General features: G+C 50.1%; 1 protein-coding gene across 1 annotated transcript in view; it reads left to right on the top strand.

Moving 5' to 3' along the window:
- LOC142249022 (ADAMTS-like protein 2) overlaps window positions 1-24510 on the top strand; it is a 101366-nt gene that overhangs the window by 8386 nt on the left and 68470 nt on the right. The window contains exon 2 of the mRNA XM_075320580.1: window positions 23688-23812. Coding sequence (XP_075176695.1) covers window positions 23688-23812 — 125 coding nt within the window. The remainder of the gene's footprint in view (window positions 1-23687; window positions 23813-24510) is intronic.

The raw sequence follows: 24510 nt of genomic DNA, 5'->3' as shown, positions 1-24510 counted from the left end.
ACCCGAGCACCGAGCGTACCCGAGCACCGAGCGTACCCGAGCACCGAGCGTACTCGAGCACCGAGCGTACCCGAGCACCGAGCGTACCCGAGCACCGAGCGTACCCGAGCACCGAGCGTACCCGAGAACCGAGCGTACCCGAGCACAGCGATACTCTCACGAATGGTTTGCATACATAAAGCACCCAAACCCTTTTTTCTCAAACTGGGAAACGTTTCTTTAGTTATTCCCGCCACTATTTTAGCAGATATTATGATGAATTTGTTGGCTGTGATTAGCTATGCCCCCTCTCAGCTAAAATCCACTCACATTTCAGAAAAATGGGTGAACCTGCCAAGGATGGAGCTAATCATGACAAAAATGGCAACAATTTCGAGTTTTATGAACATTTCAAGCAGTTTTGCGCCAGAAAACTTACCAGCACTTCTTGCTGAATCGGGTCACACGTTCGCATAAGTTGATTTCTGCACTATGCGCTGTATTGACAGACACTGGGGCTACTTTTTGGCTCCTCCATATTAAATCTGCAGAAATAAGACGCATGCTAGATATTTCTGCATTAGTTTATTATTTTCAGCGCATGCGGAAACCTTCCAGTGCATGTGCATGGGGTTGCAGAAAGCCAGTCACATACATAGCATATATGCTGTCATCATATTTTGATGCAGAAATGAAACATCAGGTTTTAAAATTAATGTCTTTTCTATTCTCCGAGTTTTCATACCTTTCGAGAGGAAAATGTTTTTTGTAATCAATGAGATACCGATAACTTAGTACAAGGTCATAACTTTAGCATTAGTTTACATGGGACTGCAGGTACGTCCCTCCAATATCCCAGCTCAGAATACATTGCCTCCAGCTCTTATGCATTTACTGTGCAGTATGTTTGGGAATTTGTATCTGTTTATTCACTTGTTATTTATAAATAACCAGGATTATCTTCTAACGTATGGCATGTTGTGTGCTCATCATGCTAGAGATGAAGTGGAGGCCATGCTTTCCAAATTGCACTTTCCAGCAAAGAAATAGATCTGTTTTGCTGTAACAGATAAGCTATAACATTGCGTAGGATTGTCAGCGGATGGCACAATCGGCAGAACCCATGTAGTGGGAGGCACTACCATTACACACTGATTAGTGCTTGGCGCTTGTCCTGTATTACAATCCGTCCCGCCACATCTCTGCTATAGATCCATACAAAGGCTGCGCTCACATGTCCTGTAATTGTGAAGCCCCGCTAGTATGTGTCTGTGCATTACCTTCAGGGACTCCACGTGGATGGAACAGTCTGGTCACAGGTAGGGAACCTTATTTTAGGATTGTCGTGACGCCACTCTCAGTATTGCGGTCAGCGGGGACCACCACTGCAGATTAAGGGATGCCTGGGGCTGATGGTGGGTGCAGTCAGTATATTAGCCCCCTGAGAGTGAGGCAAGCCCCAGGCCCCGGTGTATGTGTGTGGGACCACAGGTCGCAGAATGACTCAAACACAGTCCAAGAAGTCTTTCAACGTGTTTACTCACTGTTTGGAGGTCACGGTGAGATGCCCGGGCGACACTGTGATAACCAGGTTGAACCAGGAATTCCAGGAGGCCGTTCTGAGGGTAGCTGTCCACTCGCCTTCCTTGCACTCTTTCTGTTTTAGGAGGATCCTTTGCTTGAAGCGTGGTAGGACCCCTCCAGGGAAGCTGTTACCACCCTGCTCCCCTCTCTCTGGCTCGTCTGCCGGCAGCGTGGCCTTGGTGGGATGGCTTCTGGCCCTGTCCCCTTATGGGCCTGGTGATTGCTGCTTGGCTCAAGCTCTGTGTAGTCGTGGTGAGGGCATGAAGTACCCCCCCCCACCTGTAGGTTAAGCAGCTCTGGATGATCTGCTGCCTGTACTGGGGACCTAGTTCCCCTTGTGTGCTCGGATACCGGGATCTCCGTACTCAGCCACCCCTCTCTCTGGATGATTTTCAGGCCGACCCACGGTACTCCTTTCTCCCCCGCTTTCAGCTACTGCACTCCTCAGGACCTGTCTCACACGAGAGCTCCTCTGCTCCCTTCCACACACTTCAACTTCTTCCTCCAGACTCTCCTCTTCCTCTCTCTCTCTGCCCTGCTTCCTAGCAACCAGCCCCTGAACACACCCCCAGCTGGGAATTGAAAGTTAACTCCTTCTGGCTACTCAAGGGTCCCCTCTGGTGATGTGGGAGGCCTGATCACTATATGTTTGTGTGTGCACCTCATCCTGGCCTTTGGAGATTACCTGGAAGCATTGCTCCCGCATGGGTGCAATACTCTGTGGTGCCTGACCAGGTCAGGGGCGCCACATTCCCCCTTAGTTATCATCAGCACGTCCTCGGGCTGCAAAGACAAGAGAAAAAGGTAAATACAAACTTTTCCCACACAGGGGCAATTATTTACATTTAAACATACCAGGTACCATTCCACCACCAACCACCCACATGTCCGAACCCCACCCAAAAACCTCCAGGAGGTAGGTCGCCGGTCCTTTTGGTGACCAGGGCTGGGCCATCACATTCCCCAGACCTTTCCTCCAATCTTCCTCTCCTGAAGAGAGTGGTGTAAGGTAGGCCCCATAAACAGGCGTACCCGCTTCCGAGTGTTGGAGGGCAGGCCCCATAAACAGGCGTGCCCCCTTGTTGGTGCAGAGCCATGCCCCTCAACAGGCAGACTCTGGGGTTGATACCAAGGAGGCAACTTTTTACAATGTAAAAGTTTGTGGTTAAAGCCAGTTCATAACCAGTGGTCTAACATTTTAAGGAGGTCTCACAATAGTCCTTGTGGGCACATTTCGCTTAAACGTTACTTAACTATAAACAGGTTAAACATTACATTTCATACCGTCACTTTGAACTAAACTGTACTTTCTCTATAGCGTAATGGGAGCTGACCAAAGTTGCTGCGGGTTGATCTACGCAGTACTATACTGTCATCTGTCTGAGGTTGTGTCCTCCCACCCGATGTATGTGTCTCAATGTGAATAATAGGTGTACTAGGTATTGATACCAGTGCATGGTCTTCTGCTTCAGCTACATTTGGCTCTTCCAGGTTCTGGACAGGTTCTTCTGGTTCTCTTACTTCTCTAGATTGAGGGAATGTAATGACTGGAATAACTACTGCTCCATTGTATTGAGGCCAACTTGCTGGAAAATCTCCAAGTACAGTATGGATCATCTTTTCTTTTGGTTCTTGAACTGGCAAAGGGTTGGGAATTTCTTCAGGGATTCTTAGTTGTTCAGGACATTTCTTTAAGGGATCTCTAGAAACGACAGCTGTTGTTTTTCCTCCATCTTTGCTGATAAGGCATGTCTTTTCATTGCTAAGCGTCGATGGTAACACAGTATAGGGTTCTTCTTCCCAGTGATTGTCAAGTTTATGACGTCTTCTCTTTCTCTTGAGAACTATATCTCCTGGCATCAAAGGAACAGCAGGTGCTTTTCGATTGTAGGCCTTTTCTTGTTTCTCACGCTGCTGAGTCAGGCTTCGCTCCACACACTCTTGTACTTTCTTGTATTGGGCTTGGCGGTTGGAATCCCAATCAGCACCTTGTAGATGGTCTTCAGGGGTCTCAACTCCCATTTCCAGATCTACTGGCAATCTCCCTGGTCTGGCCCTCATCAGGTATGCCGGTGTGCAGTTCGTGGAACTCACAGGGATGTTGTTATACATGTCCACTAGATCGGGCAGTTTTTCCGGCCACTGACTTCGTTCTTCTAGTGGGAGCGTCTTCAGAAGGTCGAGAATGATGTGGTTCATCTTCTCACACATGCCATTGGTCTGAGGATGGTAAGGCGTAGTACGGATCTTCTGGCAGCCGTATAGGTTACAAAACTCCTTAAACACTTCAGCTTCAAAGGCTGGTCCTTGGTCAGTGAGCACTTGATCTGGATAGCCATGTGGTCGACAGAAGTGTGTCTGGAAAGCTTTGGCTGCAGTTTGACCTGTCAAGTCCTTGACTGGTACTACCACCAGGAATCTGGAGTAGTGGTCAACCATAGTGAGAGCGTAGTTGTAGCCTTGTCTGCTGGGTGCCAACTTTACATGGTCCAGGGCCACGATCTCCAGGGGCCGTTTAGTTTGGATTGGCTGGAGTGGTGCTCTCTGGCTGTGCTGGTCTTTTCTTCTAAGATTGCAGGGCCCGCAGTTTCGACACCACTTCTCTAGGGCAGATCTCATGCCCACCCAGTAGAATCTTACTTTAAGTAGGGCCTCCAGTTTCTTCCAACCAAAGTGGCCTGCACCATTGTGATAGGCTTCTAGCACCATCCTCGTATCCTTCTGTGGTACAATCACTTGCCACACCTTCTCATGCGTCCTCGGGTCAATGATGCTCCTGTAAAGTTTGTCTTGATAGATGAATAATCGACCCCTCTCCTTCCATAGGTACTGTGCCTCAGGTGGGGCTCCTTTGTCAAGGCTGGCGCCAGGCTGGCTGATCAGTTTCTTTACCAAGCCTACCGCTGGATCATTTTCCTGGGTCTCCTTCCAGTTGTAGTGAGGTAGTGGGTTCAGGGTCACCTCTTGGCGGTTGGCACGCGACTGCCGACACTGTTTTGCTCCATGGCGATGGAACGCTGGCAGCTCAATCTCTTCAAGATCATCTACATCTTCACCCTCGTCTGCTAGGTGAGGCATCCTGGACAGAGCATCTGCGTTGCCGTTCTTGCGGCCAGCTCGATACTTGACAGTAAAGTCATAATTCGCCAGTCGGGCTACCCAACGCTGCTCCATGGCACCCAATTTAGCAGTATCCAAGTGGGTCAGGGGGTTGTTGTCCGTGAAGACAGTGAATTTGGTGGCTGCCAGGTAGTGCTTGAACCGCTCTGTGATAGCCCATACCATGGCCAGGAACTCTAGCTTAAATGAGCTATAATTTTCTGGGTTTCTTTCAGTAGGCCTGAGCTTCCTGCTGGCGTAAGCAATCACACGCTCTTTGCCTTCCTGCACCTGTGAAAGCACTGCTCCCAGTCCCACATTACTGGCATCTGTATACAGTACAAATGGTAGACTGTAGTCAGGGTAGGCTAGGATCTCTTCACCCGTCAAGGCCCCTTTCATTTGTCTGAAGGAGTGTTCTTCTGCTTCTCCCCAGTGAAATGGCGGGCCGGAGGTCTTTCCTCTCTTCTTTGGGTGGCCTACCAGGAGCTCTTGCAAAGGCGCTGCCATTTTCGTGTAGCCCTTGATGAACCTTCTGTAGTAGCCTACCAGGCCAAGGAACTGACGTACCTCCCGGACGGTAGTAGGTGTGGGCCATTCCTGGATGACTGTGACCTTCTCTGGGTCCGGTGCTACTCCTTCTGCACTGACCACGTGACCTAGGTACTGGACCTTTGGCTTCAGTAAATGGCACTTGGATGGTTTCAGCTTCATTCCATATCGGGATAGTGCTTCAAAGACTTCAGCCAGGTGTTTCAGGTGGTCCTCGTAGGTCTTGGAGTACACGATGACATCATCCAGGTAGAGCAGGACGGTTTCAAAGTTGAGGTGCCCTAGGCAGCATTCCATAAGCCTCTGGAAGGTCCCGGGGGCATTGCAGAGTCCAAATGGCATGCTGTTGAACTCACAGAGGCCCATTGGGGTGGTGAAGGCCGTCTTCTCCCGATCTTCTTCTGCTACAGATACTTGCCAGTAGCCACTAGTAAGATCTAGGGTAGAAAAGTAGTTAGAGGCTTTCAAGGCAGCGAGGGATTCCTCTATCCTTGGCAAAGGGTAGGCATCCTTGTGTGTTATCTGATTTATCCGTCTGTAATCCACACACATCCTCATCGTGCCATCCTTCTTTCTTACCAGGACCAGGGGAGCCGCCCAGGGGCTACAACTGTCCCTTATGACGCCTGCCTCCTTCATGTCCTTCAGCATGTCCTTTGTGCGCTGGTAATGGGCTGGTGGAATAGGCCTATGTCTTTCCTTAATGGGAGGATGACTGCCTGTGGGTATGTGATGTTGCACCCCTTTGATCCTACCAAAGTCTAGTGGGTTCTTACTAAAGACCTGCTCGTATTCCTGCACGACCCTGTAAACCCCATGTTTCTGGTAGTCGGGTGTAGAGTCAGTCCCCACGTGTAGTTTCTGGCACCAATCCTCTAACTGCTTTTGGGAGGTCTCGCCCTCTTTTGAGTCAGCTTGTGTCAGGGGACCTACAGGTGTTATGGCGTCATCTGAGCATGTAAACAGTTTGGCTATGGTAGCGTACCTTGGTAGTCTGGCTTCCTCCTCCCCACAGTTCAACACTCGTACAGGCACTCGTCCCTTGTGTACATCAACTACCCCCCTGGCTGTCAGAATCGTGGGCCAGTGGTCTGAATGAGTGGGCTCTAGTACAGCCTGGTAATCTTGTCCTCTGAGACCTACCGCTGCTCTACACCACATCATCATTTCACTCCGTGGGGGTATCACAATGGGGTTAGCATCCATCACCCGTACACTACCAATCTCACCGCCAGCCTGTTTTACCTGTTGCTTCCTCAGAATGATTCGGATCTCCTTTTGCAAGGCTCTTTGCGACCTGCCCTCAGCACCTTCAACAATCTGGTGAAGCAACAACAACACTTCCCCTAGGCAATTTTCTATGACATTAGTGCCTAAAATCATTTGCGGGTTCCTTTCTCTAATATCAGTGTCCACAACAATCAGTCCTTGTCCCTTCATTTCCTGCCTTCCCACCTTTATGGTTACCTCTTTGACCCCGATCTGGTCTATAGGTTGTCCGTTGGCAGCATAGATGGTGAGGGAGGGGTCCGGTGGTCGGAGATCGTCGTCCGACCAAAACCTACGATAAAGGACATACGGGATCGTGGTGACCTGAGAGCCGGTGTCCAATAATGCCGGGGTAGGGATCCCGTCCAGGACGATGGACAGGACAGGACGTCCACCCACGTACTGATCACAGCAGCGACTTGGGCCTGATCTTCTTAATCCTGAGGACTGGCCCCCGGCCCCAGGTTTGGCTCGTTTAAAGGACAGGCCCTTGCATAGTGTCCTGCCTCCTGGCAACGATGACAGATGGGTTGTCCAGATGAGTCATAGCGATCACTGCTCCTGCCTCGGGTTGGGGGACCTCTTCTCCTCCGCATCCAAGGGACGTCCTCTGGGTTGTCAGCTAGCAGGATCCGATGAGGGACTTTGGTCTCTGAGGGCAACTGCATTGCTTTCAGGATTTGTGCGACGTCCTTAGTGAGCTGTTGCACCTGGGAGGATAGTGTATTTATGGTCTCTGCTGGCGTGTTGAGTCCTTTTGCAGTTACCAGGGCCTGCGAGGAGGATTCCGCTCCTGCAGCCGTGGAACTGGCAGGCCATGCTGGTGCGACGGGGTCTGTGTCCACAGGAGGTTGGAGTGCTTTCACTGCCCTGTCTTTCAGAATGGCAAAGTCCACGTCAGGGTGTTCCAGGGACCACAGCTTCATCTGCTTCCCATCCTCAGGAGAGCGCAGGCCCCGCAAGAATTGTTCCTTCATCATCCGGTTTCCTTCCTGATCACTGACAGGGTCCACCAGCTTGAGAGCCCGTAGTGCAGCCTGCAGCCTGAGGGCATAGGCTCTTATGCTATCTTGGGGCTTCTGCCGGCAGTTATAGAAGTCCGTCCTCAGCTCTCCCTCGGTGCGGTGTTCAAAAGCAGCTGCTAGTTTGGCAAAGATGGTCTCAACAGAGCTCCGGTCATCATTGGTCCAGGACTCAGCTTCCAATTCTGCTGCCTCAGTCAATTGTCCCAGCACCACAGCGGCCCTCTGCTTACCAGTCATCGCGTGCATGTCTAGCAGGGTGCTGATCTTCTTCTTAAACCCGGTCAGCGTGTCTATTTTACCGGCGTATTGGGGCAGCCATTGCGCTCCTGGGACATACAGCAAGGAAACTGGCATTATGGGGGAGATTTCGGCCGGCGCAGCTGCGACCGCGGCACCGGCACCAGGCGCTGCTGCGTCCAGCGCGACGGGGGCTGGCATCGCTTGGGCTGCGTCGCCCTGACCAGGGGCATTACCTCCTGCAGCGTCCATTTTCCTTCAAAAATCTCCGCGCTCCCTTTCCACTTCCTGGGTCAGAACGCTCTCTGAATTGTGGGGATTCTGGGGCGGCCACACCTCTTCGTGGGCGGTGCTCTTCTCCCTCGCGCGGGCTGCAGCGCGCGCTTTTGAAGATGGCAATATGGCGGCGGTTCAATTTTTGCGGTCGGACCTCTGAGGCACACGGTCACCTGTCTGAACAGGTCTAGTCCTTATCCTGTTCGTGACGCCAGAAGTTGTGAAGCCCCGCTAGTATGTGTCGGTGCAGTACCTTCAGGGACTCCACGTGGATGGAACAGTCTGGTCACAGGTAGGGAACCTTATTTTAGGATTGTCGTGACGCCACTCTCAGTATTGCGGTCAGCGGGGACCGCCACTGCAGATTAAGGGATGCCTGGGGCTGATGGTGGGTGCAGTCAGTATATTAGCCCCCTGAGAGTGAGGCAAGCCCCAGGCCCCGGTGTATGTGTGTGGGACCACAGGTCGCAGAATGACTCAAACACAGTCCAAGAAGTCTTTCAACGTGTTTACTCACTGTTTGGAGGTCACGGTGAGATGCCCGGGCGACACTGTGATAACCAGGTTGAACCAGGAATTCCAGGAGGCCGTTCTGAGGGTAGCTGTCCACTCGCCTTCCTTGCACTCTTTCTGTTTTAGGAGGATCCTTTGCTTGAAGCATGGTAGGACCCCTCCAGGGAAGCTGTTACCACCCTGCTCCCCTCTCTCTGGCTCGTCTGCCGGCAGCGTGGCCTTGGTGGGATGGCTTCTGGCCCTGTCCCCTTATGGGCCTGGTGATTGCTGCTTGGCTCAAGCTCTGTGTAGTCGTGGTGAGGGCATGAAGTACCCCCCCCCCACCTGTAGGTTAAGCAGCTCTGGATGATCTGCTGCCTGTACTGGGGACCTAGTTCCCCTTGTGTGCTCGGATACCGGGATCTCCGTACTCAGCCACCCCTCTCTCTGGATGATTTTCAGGCCGACCCACGGTACTCCTTTCTCCCCCGCTTTCAGCTACTGCACTCCTCAGGACCTGTCTCACACGAGAGCTCCTCTGCTCCCTTCCACACACTTCAACTTCTTCCTCCAGACTCTCCTCTTCCTCTCTCTCTCTGCCCTGCTTCCTAGCAACCAGCCCCTGAACACACCCCCAGCTGGGAATTGAAAGTTAACTCCTTCTGGCTACTCAAGGGTCCCCTCTGGTGATGTGGGAGGCCTGGTCACTATATGTTTGTGTGTGCACCTCATCCTGGCCTTTGGAGATTACCTGGAAGCATTGCTCCCGCATGGGTGCAATACTCTGTGGTGCCTGACCAGGTCAGGGGCGCCACATAATCATCCATTAGAACGGATCCTGCAGAACACAACTTTTTATCCATTGTTAAATACCATATTTTTCAGATTATAAGACTCACTTTTCGGAAAATGGGGGGTGTCTTATTGCCGAATGTAGCTTACCAGGGGCAGGGGTCACAGGAGGCAGGGGGCGATGTTTGTGCTGTTCTTTGGGCGGTGCTGATGCTGATGTCGGGTTGTGCTCGCTGCGGGGGGTTGAGGCAGGGGCTGCTATCCTGAGAATGGCGGCGGTGTGGGCTTCAAATAATGGCACCCGGAGTCGGCACCTGCGCAGATATAGCTCTCAGCTTAAAATCTCATCTGCGCACGCGCCGCCTCTGGTCCATTGATCTCCTAGCAGCGGACTTAAGGAAAATGATGAATACGCAGATGAGATCTCAGCTCGTCATTGAGCCGATAGCTTAGTCTGCGCATGCGCCGACTCCAGGTCCATTTCTATGAAGCCTGCACCTCCAACAGTTTCTGGATGTTCCTACCTCACAGCGCCTGTAGTGAGCATCTGAGACACCCGCTGCACCACCTGCAGGATCGCCCTACTCCAGCACCGCCCCTGCCTCTTGTATTCTCCCCCCGAAACACCTTCTGCCCCTATCCCTGGTAAGACACCACCAGTAGAGTAGAGCGGACTGGCAATAATCCGGGTCCAGCAGATCCCCGGCGGGTTGATAAAGAAGTCCGGATCCTATCCGGAATCCGGCACCATATATGTCAATGGGGAGTGGAATCCGGGACAAGAGAGAGAGAGGGAGAGAAAAAAAAAAACGGATCCGGATCGTGCACCCGGAATCCCGCGTCTGGGTCGGACTCGGATCTGCCGCTCAAACCGTGCGGATCCGGATTTTGCCGATCTGGGTCCGCTCAACACTAACCACCAGATTATAAGACGGACCCCATTTTTTTTTTTACCTTTTTTTCCTCTTTATATTTGAGATGCATTTCATTATCCAGTGCATCTTATAAAACAAAAAATATGGTAACTGATTTCTGCTTGATCCATCTTGTTTACATGGGAGTCTATGGAGAAATGATCCACTGCTATTCAGCCATCCGCTTTTCTTGCATTTGTAAAGGATCTGGTTTTTTTTACAGGATCAGCTACAAATGGAGGATAAATAGCGATCAGATAACGGATCCGTTCTCCATAGACTCCAATGTTAAAAAAACGGATCGTGCAGAAATCAGTTATTTAACAGACAAAAAAGTTGTGTTTGCAGATCTTTTTTGCCAACGGAGGATCCGATCTCACAGATGATTACAGGACGTGTGAGCTCAGCCTTAAGGGGTATTCCAACCGACAAAACGTATCATTTATCATCAATAAAGAAACCTGTGTCCCTTGACCAGTGTCCAGATAAATTCAATACAGCAGGCGGGAGCCTCCACAGTTACCAATGGGATAGGGAAAGTAGCCAAGCGCTGGCTATTATCGTCCGCTCACATCTGCGCATATAGAATTGGTTCGATTTTCATCCAGAAAAGTTGGACGAGTGAAATAGTTTGTTATTCCATATGTCATGTGAGTGTGCAATTTTTTTCTCGCCATCCGTATGATCGGCGTTTTTTGTCTCAGCAACTATTATTCCACAATCATTTAAAGGGAAGCTGTCACCACTTTTTTGGCCTATAAGCTGTGGCCACCACCACCGGGCTCTTATATACAGTACTAGAAGGTGGCCCGATTCTACGCATCGGGTATTCTAGAATTTACGTATTGTGTAGTTCATGGATGATTTTTGTTATATATATATATATATATATATAGAGATGTTGTTGTGTGTAGTTACCAAGTGTTTGTGTAGGCGCTGTACATGTTCTGGGTGTTGTCTGGGTGTGACGGGGGGTGAGAGCGGTGTTCTATGTGTGTTGCGTGTGTTGCGTTGTTTGTGGAGTCTGTAGCGTTGTGTGTGTGTTGCGCGGTTTGTGTGTGTGTGGTGTGTTTTGGGGGGAGGTATGTTTTGTGCAATGTGTGTGTTGTGCGGTATGTGCGTATATTTGTGTGTGCCGCGGTGTTTGTGTGTTGGGTGTTGTGTGTGTGCAGCGTTGTCTGTGTGTGTGGGTGTCTGTGTAGGGCAGTTGTTTGTGGTTCCCAGTGTGTGTGTGTGTGGTGTGTTGTGCAGTGCGCGCGTGTGTGTGTGTGTGTGTGTGTGTGTGTGCATCAGCCTCTCTTCTCTCAGCCTACCTCTCCCAGCCTCCCTCCTCCCAGCCTCCCTCAGCATCAGCCTCCCTCTCCCAGCCTCCCCAAGCATCAGCCTCCACCAGCATCAGCCTCTCTCCTTCCAGCCTCCCCCAGCATCAGCCTCCGCCAGCATCAGCCTCTCTCCTTCCAGCCTCCTCCAGCATCAGCCTCCCTCTCCCAGCCTTCCCCAGGATCAGCCTCTCTCCTCCCAGCCTCCGTCCTCCCAGCCTTCCCCAGCATCAGCTTTCCCCTCCCAGCCTCCCTCAGCATCAGCCTTCCCCAGCATCAGCCTCTCTCCTCCCAGCCTCAGCCTCTCTCCTTCCAGCCTCCCCCAGCATCAGCCTCTCTCCTTCCAGCCTCCCTCAGCATCAGCCTCCCCTTCCCAGCCTTCCCCAGGATCAGCCTCTCTCCTCCCAGCCTCCTTCCTCCCAGCCTCCCCCTCCCAGCCTCCCTCAGCATCAGCCTTCCGCTCCCAGTCTCCCCCAGCATCAGCCTCCCCAAGCATCAGCCTCCACCAGCATCAGCCTCTCTCCTTCCAGCCTCCCCCAGCATCAGCCTCTCTCCTTCCAGCCTCCCTCAGCATCAGCCTCCCGTTCCCAGCCTTCCCCAGGATCAGCCTCTCTCCTCCCAGCCTCCTTCCTCCCAGCCTCCCCCTCCCAGCCTCCGTCAGCATCAGCCTTCCCCTCCCAGTCTCCCCCAGCATCAGCCTCCCCAAGCATCAGCCTCCACCAGCATTAGCCTCTCTCCTTCCAGCCTCCCCCAGCATCAGCCTCCCCAAGCATCAGCCTCCACCAGCATCAGCGTCCCTCGTCCCAGCCTCCCCCAGCATCAGCCTCCCCCTCCCAGCCTCCCCCAGCATCAGCCTCTCTCCTCCCAGCATCAGCCTCTCTCATCCCAGCATCAGCCTCTCTCCTCCCAGCATCAGCCTCTCCTCTCTGTCCCCAGCATCAGCCTCTCTCCTCCCAGCCTCCCCCAGCATCAGCCTCTCTCCTCCCAGGCTCCCCCAGCATCAGCCTCCCCCAGCATCAGCCTCTCTTCTTCCAGCCTCCCCCAGCATCAGCCTCTCTCCTTCCAGCCTCCCCCAGCATCAGCCTCCCTCTCCCAGCCTTCCCCAGGATCAGCCTCTCTCCTCCCAGCCTCCGTCCTCCCAGCCTTCCCCAGCATCAGCTTTCCCCTCCCAGCCTCCCTCAGCATCAGCCTTCCCCAGCATCAGCCTCTCTCCTCCCAGCCTCAGCCTCTCTCCTTCCAGCCTCCCCCAGCATCAGCCTCTCTCCTTCCAGCCTCCCTCAGCATCAGCCTCCCCTTCCCAGCCTTCCCCAGGATCAGCCTCTCTCCTCCCAGCCTCCTTCCTCCCAGCCTCCCCCTCCCAGCCTCCTTCAGCATCAGCCTTCCCCTCCCAGTCTCCCCCAGCATCAGCCTCCCCCTCCCAGCCTTCCCCATGATCAGCCTCTCTGCTCCCAGCCTCCTCCAGCACGTCGTGCTCCTCTGCCGACACTCACACACCCGATCGCATCCACTCACACACACCCGATCGCATCCACTCACACACACCCGATCGCATCCACTCACACACACCCGATCGCATCCACTCACACACACCCGATCGCATACACTCACACACACCCGATCGCATACACACACACACTCAGACACTGACGATATCGCACATACGCGCTCACACTCACAACATCCGGAGATACCACATGCCTCTGGCCATGTGATCCTCCGTCAGGTCCTGGAAGGTCACAACAGCACAGTATCGAGGCCGAGAAGCAAGCGATAACGCCGGATGCTGTGAGTGTGTGGATGCGATGTGAGGTGTGTGTGTGAGAGAGTGAGTGTGATCTGATGTGTGTGTATGTTTGTGTGTGTGCTGTTATGTGTGTGCGTGTGGATCTTCCGCCGCAGCAGGACCTTGATGCGCTTGTAACCATGCCAGCATGGTTACCAACGTATCCACACAACTCCCGTGCGAGCGGGGGCCGGGGGGGGGGAGGGGGTGGGGGTGGGGGGGAGTACAGTACTCACCTCCGTGACAGCCGTGTCAGTTCGGGGAATGCGCGGGGGGAGGGAGGGGGCGGGGCCAGAGCTAGTGTGCATTGCGTGAGGGGGGCGGGGCGTGGCCGAATTGCCAATGCCTGCAGGGTGCCGGGGCGAGAGGCCAATCTGTGGGGGGGGCGGAGCCTGGGCGAGCGGCTGGCCAATCCGTGTGGGGGCGCAGCCTGGGCGAGCGGCCAATCGGTGTGGGGGGGCGGGGCCATGGCGAGCCCAGCGGCCAATCAGCTTTGTGTCACCGTAAGGACACAATTTTGGAGCATGACAGACAGACAGACAGACAGACAGAATAAGGCAATTATATATATAGATTCTAACATGCTGTATATAAGAGCACAGGCCGGGGGTATAACATAAAAAACACTTTATAATAATTACCTAACGGTCGTGCGGTGGGCCTTATGGGCGTCTCTGTTCTCCGGTGGCGGCGCCTCCTCTTTCAGCCATCTTCGTCCTCTTTCTGAAGTCTGGGTGCATGATGCGTCTACGTCATACACACTCGCCGCTCCTGCGCAGGCGCACTACAATACTTTAATCTGCCCTGCTCAGGACCTGAATGCCGGCGAGTGTGGATGACGTCGGACGCGTCATGCACCGCGGCTAGAGAAGAAGGAGCACAAAGATGGACAAAAGAGGCAGCTCCGGCACCGAACAACGGAGACGCACATAAGGCCCACCGCGCGACCGTTAGGTAAGTATTATGAAGTGTTTTTTATGTTATACCCCCGGCCCGGGCTCTTATATACAGCATGTTAGAATGTAGTATATAAGAGCCCGGAGGTGGTGGCCGCAGCTTATAGCCAAAAAAGTAGTGACAGGTTCCCATTTACAGTGTTCTGTGCTACACAATAGTAATGTATACGTAAAAACGGACGCTAATGGATGGTTTGTGTGACGTCCGTTTCTTTTCTTGTACCCATTGACGTGTAATGGGAAGTCTCATCCGATATATGCGACCATACACACCATGCTGAGATTTTTTCCACAGGCTGAAAACAGCTGAAGAAAGAAAGACTCGCAGATCTGCTCTGCCGGATTGAAATACATGGTCCTATATTATGGGTCCATGGAACACAACCAGAACGGACTCAGATGACATCTGAGTGGGGTCCGATATTCACTGAATGATGATATAGAGAAAGGGAAGATTTTTTTTTCTTTCCACCTCCAGAATTGGATCTTACACTGCTCACACTGAGATTAGACTCTGCGCGGTGTGATGAACCGGCCAATCTTCTCAGATGAGAGACACACGGTGATGTGACCCCATTCAGACGACCGTATAAATCGAATCCAGATTGGACTGTCATGCTCGCAGTGGTTGTGCATCTCCCGACCCGAGCGTGACCGATGCATATGACGCCATGACACCCCGTATTGTAGACCTGGGGTCAATCCAAGCATGGCGGTCTGATCTCGCTCCAATTTATAGGTCACCTGTAAGAGCAGATGATGCATTTTTTCTGCAGCTTTTTATCCTCATGCAGGTGTTTGTACCAAAACACAATACAAGTTATCTTTCATTATTTTGTTTTTGCTGTGTTTTTTTGCTGCGCTTTCCCCTTTAGTTAATGTGTTTTTGGTGCAGATTTCAAGCTGCTTTTTTTTTTGTGCAGAAAAACTATAGAGAAAAAAAAATGCAGCAAATAACTTTTTTAATTTTCATGTAATCACATCCACTTTACGTGGACTGTTAAAAGCAGCAGATTTTCATGTGTGCGGTCCCTGTACTATCAGTGTGACATCCGGATAGCACACGGACCGCATGAGCTGGTATACTTACCTGTCTACGGCTCTGCTGTTACTTCCAGGTCTGCGGTGAGTGCAGTGAATATGCATGAGCATAATGAGCGGGACCGGAAGTAACAGCAGAGGCAGAGACAGCAGCGCCGGAGACAGGTAAGTATAACAATTCTTTATTTTTATGTCACCTGTGTTTTCTATGGTACGTGTCACATGGACACATCAATGTGCGGTCCATGTAACACCCATGCTGCTGGCAGAAAACGGAAATGTCACCATGTGGAGCATGTGGAGACTTGTTTGCAGCCTCATTGATTTTAATGGGTCTATGTGTGTCCGTGTCTCCAGTACATGTGAAAACGGTCGTTATACATACCGGAGACATGGATGTGTGAAGGAGGCCTTAGGCTGAGTTCCCATGTCCTGTAATCATCCATTAGAATGGATCCATTGGGAAAAAAATTCTGCAAACACAATTTTTTTGTCCATTTTGAAAATATTTATTTTCTCGGGATCCGTTTTATTTTAACACCGGAGTCTATGGAAACCGATCCGTTATCTGATTGCTATTTAGCCATCTGTTTTTCTTTCATTTGTAAAGGATCATTTTTTTTGCTTACTCGATCCATTTCAAATGGAAGATAATTAGAAATTCGTTAATTGATGTGCTTTCCATAGACCCCAATGTTAAAAATAAAAAAAAAAAACGGATCCTGCAAAATTTTGTATTTTCAAAACGGACAAAAAAGTTGTGTTTGCAGAACGTTTTTGCCAATGGATCTATTCACATGATTACTGGATATGTGAACTCAGCCTTAGGCTGGATTCACACGATCGTATGGCATCGAATGTGATATGCTACTGACCCTTGGTTCCTAGTCTGCTGCCAGCGTGAGCTGAGTGTCATGCCACTGTGATGTGATCCTGCGATCAGATCACAGCTGCGGAGGAGCGGAAGGGGTTAATCTCCCCATCTCCTCCATTGTCAGCTGATGTGATTATCGCAGTGCACTCTGGTGTCATCTGAGTGCAGTCCGATATTTCACTCACACCCATAGACTTGTATGGGTGTGAGTGACACGTCTCTCGTTGACAATCGCAGCATGCTATGACTTTTCTCTCATCCAGAATCTGTATGGGAATAAAGCTGCCCATCTTCTCCCCCTCATTGAATAACATTGGTCTGAGTGCAATGTGGGATTTTCTCGCATTGCACTCGTCCGATGTCACACGCTCTCGTGAGCGTGCCCTTAGCTGTATTTAAGGATCTTATTTGGCTTTTCATTAATACGGATGAGTTACACTTCACCTGTTTCTAGCGGTTAGTATTGGGGTTCTATCCTCAGATGACAACACTAAACCGTCGGTGCTGTATATACTTATTATCCTCAGAAATCATGTCAATTACATTCATTAAAAGAGAAAACGAGTCACTTGGCCGGGGGCAGCGAGACTTTAGGGTTTGCGCCATTGATCCTCGCGATATTCATGCGTATTCTTATATTTGTGGATATCGTGTAAGATCATGATGGAATTTGCGAGGTCAGTGGCTTGTGAATGGTGAGACCTCAGGTTACCCCTGGAATAGAAGTCACGTGACTATTTTTGCAGACCCCCCCTCTGTGCACTAACGATGCACACATTAACTCTTTCTCATTTGTTAACCCAAAATATTCATTATTTTAGAAGGGGCGCCCATGATCCAGCCGTGGCCTCAGTGCTTCATCTGTCAGCAGTTACTAAGCATCTTTCTCAGGTTTTTTCTCATCCCCCATCTATCACTTCACACCATCTTCTTAATCCTTTCCTTCTGCTCTTGCCCCTCCAGCACTGAAGGGGTGGACCCTCCATCTCTGCCGGCGTCCCTTTTAAGTAGGAGATCAAACGCTTTTGCTGGAGGAGAGGTTTACAGCTTGTAACACCCCAGGCCTGGGGGTAGCGGGGGAAGAGGGGAGAGACAGATGACCCACACTTAGGAGAGTTCCCTTCCCTAAAATGAATCCTAATATGATGCTCTTTCTGGGAATCCTGTCTTTTATTCCGCACTCGGCCCCCTCTAATTGTTTTCTAAATTCTTGGCATGTCTTATGGATGTCTCAGTTCCTTACCACCATGAAAGCAGCCGAAGAAAAGAGCTATAGGTTGGGTGGGGTCTATATGAGGGTCTCCATCCATGGTTTGTTACAGCTTGGGTTATGAAGTTGCATTGTGATCCTAAAGTGAAAAGTATCAAGTTCAAGCCTCATGAATAAAATGACGGGAGAATTGATAGACAGCGTATATCGACCCATATAGGGGTCTATAGCAACTGGATCAATATGTGGCACAAAGTAAAGATCGCTCTAAAGATGATGCTGCTGGTGGAATTCTTACTCCTTACATGGAACGTTCCACTGTTGCAATCAATTGACCCTTGTCTACATCGGCCGTCTGCGTCGGTTTTACCTAGGCATGGGGGGGGGAGGAATCAGGAACATGGCATAAAAAATAACATATTGAGTGAGGAGAACATTATGGATTAAGTTCTTTAGTGTCCTAATTTTATATTTTGCATTGTAACGCTTGAGCAGAGATACGTTATAAGATGGTACTGGGGTCTCTTAATGTTCAAGGCCCAAGATATAGGTGCTGCAAAGGGTAGGTCTATCCCCCTGTGAAATGAACATGTAACTTCAAGTGGGAGATAAACTGTTGCTCATATACAGGGCCGGCGTCAGCACCCGACACACCCAGGCAAATGCCGGGGCCCTAGACAGCTGGGGGGTCATAGAGGATGCATAGCACTATTCTGTTGTGCCCAATGGAAAGTCACTGCACACATCAGACGGAGCAATTAATGGGGCAACTATCTGGCACTCATCAGGTATCATGCACTTGTCTTATTCATTAAAATAGAATATGTGTTTGATACCTGGTCATTAGATGATTGCATGTGCAACTGTACCTCCAGGCAATTTGCAGTGAGTATAAGTCCTGCACATCATTTGGTATATTTGCTTGGTCACCTATATCTGGCACCCATCAGATATTTATGTGTCTCAGTGGTTAGCACTTCAGTCTTGTGGTGGCTCAGTGGTTAGCACTGCAGTCTTGTGGTGGCTCAGTGGTTAGCACTGCAGTCTTGCTGCGCTGGGGTCCTGGGTTCAAATCCCACCAAGAACAACATTTGCACAGAGTTTGTATATTGTCCCCATGTCTGCGTGGGTTTTCCCTGGGTTCTCTGATTCCCTCCCACACTCCAAAGATATACAGATAGGGACTTTAGATTGTGAGCCCCAATGGGGACAGTGATGCTAATGTATGTAAAGGGCTGAGGAATTAATGGCGCTATATAAGTGAATAAATATTATTATTAATTACATTAGAATGTGAAGGATTCCTTGACATCAGGTGGTTGCTTCTGCAACTCTCGCTCCTGGCATGTTGCCGTGACTGTCCACAACAAGTGTCAGCTCAAGAACAAAAGAGAGCTGCTGTGTAAGGAGATGGACAGGCTGTCACATTTTCCTTGAAGACACCAATCCTCTTTGTGTAATGATTGTATTTTTTGTAATGTTTTCCTGTGGTAGCAAGTGTTAATTTTCCTGTGAGCTGCAGTGCTAACCCCTGGCCACAAGAGGTCACTGTCTTCCCTTTTACTCAGATATGGATTCTTGTTTGGAAAGGACAGGGTTAATACGTAGTCAGTCAGGGAGAGGGAGGATTGACAGAGACAGTGTTAGTCAGTTCCTGGTTCAGGGTTGTTGGAGAGCAAAGAAGGGAGACCACCCTCAGAAGAAGGAGAAAAACTTCAGGTGTGTGTGACAAGGACAAGGGAGCAAGCTTCAGCAAGGATCCTACAGGGGCAGCAGTTTTCTTAAGCAGCGAGTGGGGGTAGTTTGTGACTGAAATAGCTGTAATGCAGCAATTGTTTACTAGACTCTGGGGACCAGACTTGAAGAGGAGGTGGATTCAGTCAGACCAGCGGTGCGTTTAGTAGGGTGGTAGCTAGCACGAGCTCCCCTATGTTAGTTTCTTAAAGAATGGAGTCACCCATGTTGTCGCGGTGTTCATCTGAAAGGTTCATAAGTATTGTGCCGTGGTCCTGAACCATTGTGCATGTCCCTGTTTCTACATAAGTTTATTCTTCGGTATAAAGGACCCTGTTTTTACAAACTTGTCTGGCTTCCTCATCTTGGGTATAAGGGGGTCTGGCGGGTCACAGAGCTCGGCAGGGATGAACTTGAAGTTATCCACAGCAGCAGCAGTGCCAAACACACACACACACACACACACACACACACACACACACCATACACACACACACACACACACACCATACACACACACACACACACACACACACACACACACACACACCATACACACACACACACACACACATATATATATATATATATATATATATATATATATATATATATATATATATATACACGCACACATATACACACACACACACACACACACACACACACCATACACACACACACACACACACACCATACACACACACACACACACACACCATACACACACACACACACACACACACACACACACACACACACACCATACACACACACACACACACACACCATACACACACACACACACACATACACATATATATATATATATATATATATATATATATATATATATATATATATACACGCACACATATACACACACACAGGACCTCCATCTTTCTGTAGCGTGCTGGGGCCTGGGAAGCGAGCACCTCGCCCATGGCTGCCGCCGCGGACTACGCTACAGCTGCACAAACACGTGAAGGTGTTTGACGACAGCTTCTCTCTCTTTGAAGTATGCTGTATAGGTTTGTGGTAAAGTTTATTAAACATCATTGAGGAACAATGGATTGGATATACTGTATTATCCAGATTATAAGACACTTTTTTCACCCAAAACTGGGGGTTAAATGGGTGTGCGTCTTATAATGCGGATATGGCTTACCGGGTCGGCGGTGATGGAGCGGGGTTATAGGAGGCAGGGTCGGCGATACTGGGGACTCAGAGGAGGGGGTGTCATTGCAGTGAAGCGGCTCAGGAGGGTCACAGGACAGAGCGTCGGCGATACTGCAGACTCGGGGGTGTCACAGTGGGTGCCATTGATCTGCCAGTGTGTGCCATTGATCTGCCAGCGGACTGTGGGCTCCATTGAACCGCCGATGGTTGACGCAATGGACTTAAAGAAAATGACCGCGGAGGCCAATCTGTGCAGGCGCCGCCTCCGCGGCCAGTTTCTTGAAGTCCATCATGTCAACTGCTGGCTATTCAATGGAGCCCGCAGTCTGCCGGCAGATCAGTGGCGCCTGCCGCCATGATACCCCCGAGCCCGCAGTATCGCCGACCTTCTGTCCATTGACCCTACTGAACCGCGACATCCCCTCTTCCGAGCCCGCAGCGTGGCCCACCCGGCCTCCTGTGACCTTCCTGAACTGCTCCCCCTGGAGAGATAATATAAGACGCACTAGGATTATAAGACGGACCCTCATTTTAACATTAAAAAATATTTTTTCCTAGTTTCCTCCTAAATTTGGGGTGCGTCTTATAATCCAGTGCGTCTTATAAAACGAAAAATACGGTATTCAAATTGAAAAGTAAATATTTCCAATGGCTGACATTTTGGAAATTAGTATGGAAGGACATGGTATTTATGTGTTATAAGTATGAATTAATATTTCCATGTGATCTCTGTTGTGTTTTCTGTGGGAATTGCTGACTTCACGAGGTCCGGTGCCCAAGCAGGAAATACTGTTGGGGATTCAACTATCCTGTGTCACAACCTATGTCTGGCACTAACAAAAAAGATGGAATCGCCAGCTCACCTGAAGCAGAGACAGTGTAAAGGATCCAAAAGGGAAAACCCAGCTTAAAATTCGAAATAAAATTCCAAGTCTTTATTCAAAAGTTAAAATCCAAAGCAAAGAAATTCAAACTGACCTCGTAACAATCAGATGATCAATGATGTTGCGCTATAACTTGTTTTTCCGTGATCTTGTCATTGGTGAGTCACATGTAACAGTCAGTCTTGTGGTTTCTGGCCATAGAAGGTCACAGCCTTTGGCTGCACAGAATGCTCCTGACTTTCCATTGTTCCTGCTGTCAGTATTCATTGTAATAGAAAGCTTTCATCTCTCCCCTTTTGGACTCAGCAGGAGCTCGCCTTCCTCCCAGCTGCTGATCATCAGGATTCCCTTGGTGCTTATATACCCCTTCCTTCCTTAAGGCCCAGTCACACTAAACAACTTACCAGCGATCCCAACAACGATACAACCTGATAGGGATCGCTGGTAAGTTGCTAGGAGGTCGCTGCTGAGATGTCACACTGCGACGCTCCAGCGATCCCACCAGCAACCTGACCTGGCAGGGATCGCTGGAGGGTCGCTACACGTGGAAGCATGCTGCGCTTGGTAACTAAGGTAAATATCGGGTAACCAACCAGATATTTTCCTTGGTTACCAGCGCACACCACTTAGAGCTGGCTCCCTGCACTCCTAGCCACAGTACACATCGGGTTAATTACCCAATGTGTAGTCTGGCTATGTGTGCAAGGAGCAGGAGCCGGCACTGACAGCTGAGAGCGGCGGACACTGGTAACGAAGGTAAATATCGGGTAACCAAGGGAAGGGCTTCTTGGTTACCCGATGTTTACTGTGGTTACCAGCCTCCGCAGAAGCCGGCTCCTGCTGCCTGCACATTCAGTTGTTGCTCTGTCGCTGTCACACACAGCGATGTGCTCTTCACAGAGGGACAGCAACAACTAAAAAATGGTCCAGGACATTCAGCAACAACCGGCGACCTCACAGCAGGGGCCAGGACATTCAGCAACAACCGGCGACCTCACAGCAGGGGCCAGGACATTCAGCAACAACCGGCGACCTCACAGCAGGGGCCAGGTTGTTGCTGGATGTCACACACAGCAACATCGCTAGCAAGTCGTGCCTCAGCAGCGATGTTGCTAGCGATGTTACTTAGTGTGACGGTACCTTTGGACTGGTGCTGGTGATATTTTCAGTCCATTTAAGCCTTGGTTGGAAGCAGGTGGCTTGTACTCCTCTGTAATATTGTTGCAGAAAACTTTGCTGAACTTCTACCGGAGTCATCTGTGGATAAGTAGTTCATGCATTTCCCTTGTGTCCTCCTTGTGTCGTCTTTAGTGGTTAGTGGGGTTGATGAAGAGCTCATCCCACCCGTTCCCTGTTTAGGGCCCAGCACTAGGGATATCTAGGGACAGGTATTAGGTTCCGCACCTAAGCGCCAAGCCGATCTAACGTGGTGAGGGACCCCAGGGACCAGCAATAGGTTTGGTCAGGGGTCACCATCTTCCCTTTCCCTAGATAGAGGGTTTCTCTCCCGTTTCGCCATTCGCTTGGTACTTCCCCGTACGTAGCGTGACAGATCTAGGGTGTTTGATTTTCTTTTCACACATGATGCCGGATCATGTTGAATCATATGGTTTTCACAACATTGGGTGCACATTGGGGTCATTTATATGGACTCGCTTTTACGAAGGCAAGTTAGCTTTGAGAAAAGATGCAGCGGTGTCTGAAACGTGTAGCTTTATGCCGCCCATCTGCTGAGGGCAGATCAAGGTAGTGTAATGCGTGGGTTAAAGGTTACAGACCGCCCGCGCATGTGCACTACAATACTTTGATCTGCCCTGAGCAGGACAGAACATAGTGCGCCTGCGCAGGACCTCAATGCTGGCCGATGTGGATGACATAGGAGTCGTCATGCACACGGACCGGAGAGAGGAGGCACCGGACCGGAGAGAGGAGGCACCGGACCGGAGAGCAACGACTCCCATCTGACTGGACCGCCCCACAGGTGAGTATTATAAAAGTGATTTTTATTTTCTACAGACCGGTCTGGGCTTTTATATACAGTGTTCTGGAATGCTGTATATAGGGGATCACTGGTGGTGGCCGCAGGTTATTGGGGACAAATCTGGTGATAGGTTCTTTTTAAAAAACGTGCTACTTTGTATTCTTTTCATTACTTTTTTTTAATATTAAAATACCGCAGAAGTGAGCAGAGTGAAGTACGGCCTAATCAGGTAACTGCTGAAGCGAGTGAAATGGGATCTGCTGTAAAATGAGAATGTTCTTTTAAAAGATGAAGACTATAAAAGAACACTAATAAAAATGCATATATTTCACAATATAGCTCTTCATGGCAAAGTTTGTAAAGGTTTTTATTGTTTTTTGTTGGTATTTGCATTCGTCATCACTGATCTTGCACTTTTCAGTATAAATGACGTCACAGTAATGAACAATGCCTATTATTCTAGTGTGGCCCGCTGTTCTCTTTGCTGACGTTCTCTGGTCTTGTCAGGACAGCAGTGAGGTGTGGGATGAAGATGTGACCGAATGGTGGGGAGAATGGAGCTCATGGTCCACGTGCTCTCGAACCTGCGGCGGTGGCGTAATGTCTCGAGAAAGGCACTGCTTACGTCAGAGGTAGGTGATCGCAACTAATACAAAGGTTATACCCCTGTTTCTCTGAAGATAAGACAAGGTCTAATATTATTTTTTTGTCTAAAAAATGGGCTAGGACTTATTTTCAGGGGATGTATTTTGTTTTCAACATTTATTCAAATATTGTCATATCGCGTTCTGAATTATCAACATAACTCGCCAAACCCTGTGTATAACTCATCTAAAGGCCACTTTACACGCAACGAGATATCGCTGGGGACACAAAATTCATGACGCACATCCGGCCTCGTTAGCGACGTCGTTGCATGTGACACCTACGAGCCACCGCTAACGATCACAAATACTCACCTAGTCGTTGATCGTTGACACGTCGTTCATTTTCCAAATATCGTTGCTGATTTTAGATGCAGGTTGTTCGTTGTTCCTGAGGCAGCACACATCGCTACGTGTGACACCCTGGGAACGACAAACAACAGCGTTCCTGCGTCCTGTGGCAACGAGGTGGGCGTGTCGTTAATTCGGCTGCTCTCCGCCCCTCCGCTTCTATTGGTTGCCCGCTGTGTGACGTCGCTGTGACGCCGCATGAATCTCCCCCTTAAAGAAGAGATTGTACGCCGGCTACAGCGATGTCATTAGGAAGGTAAGTATGTGTGACTCCTAATAGTGATATTGTGCGCCACGGGCAGCGATTTGCCCGTGACGCACAAACGACGGGGGCG

This window comes from Anomaloglossus baeobatrachus, chromosome 8 (genome assembly GCF_048569485.1).
Source record: "Anomaloglossus baeobatrachus isolate aAnoBae1 chromosome 8, aAnoBae1.hap1, whole genome shotgun sequence".
NCBI classification, from domain to species: Eukaryota; Metazoa; Chordata; class Amphibia; order Anura; family Aromobatidae; genus Anomaloglossus; species Anomaloglossus baeobatrachus.
This window is presented reverse-complemented; position numbering and strand designations above follow the sequence as displayed.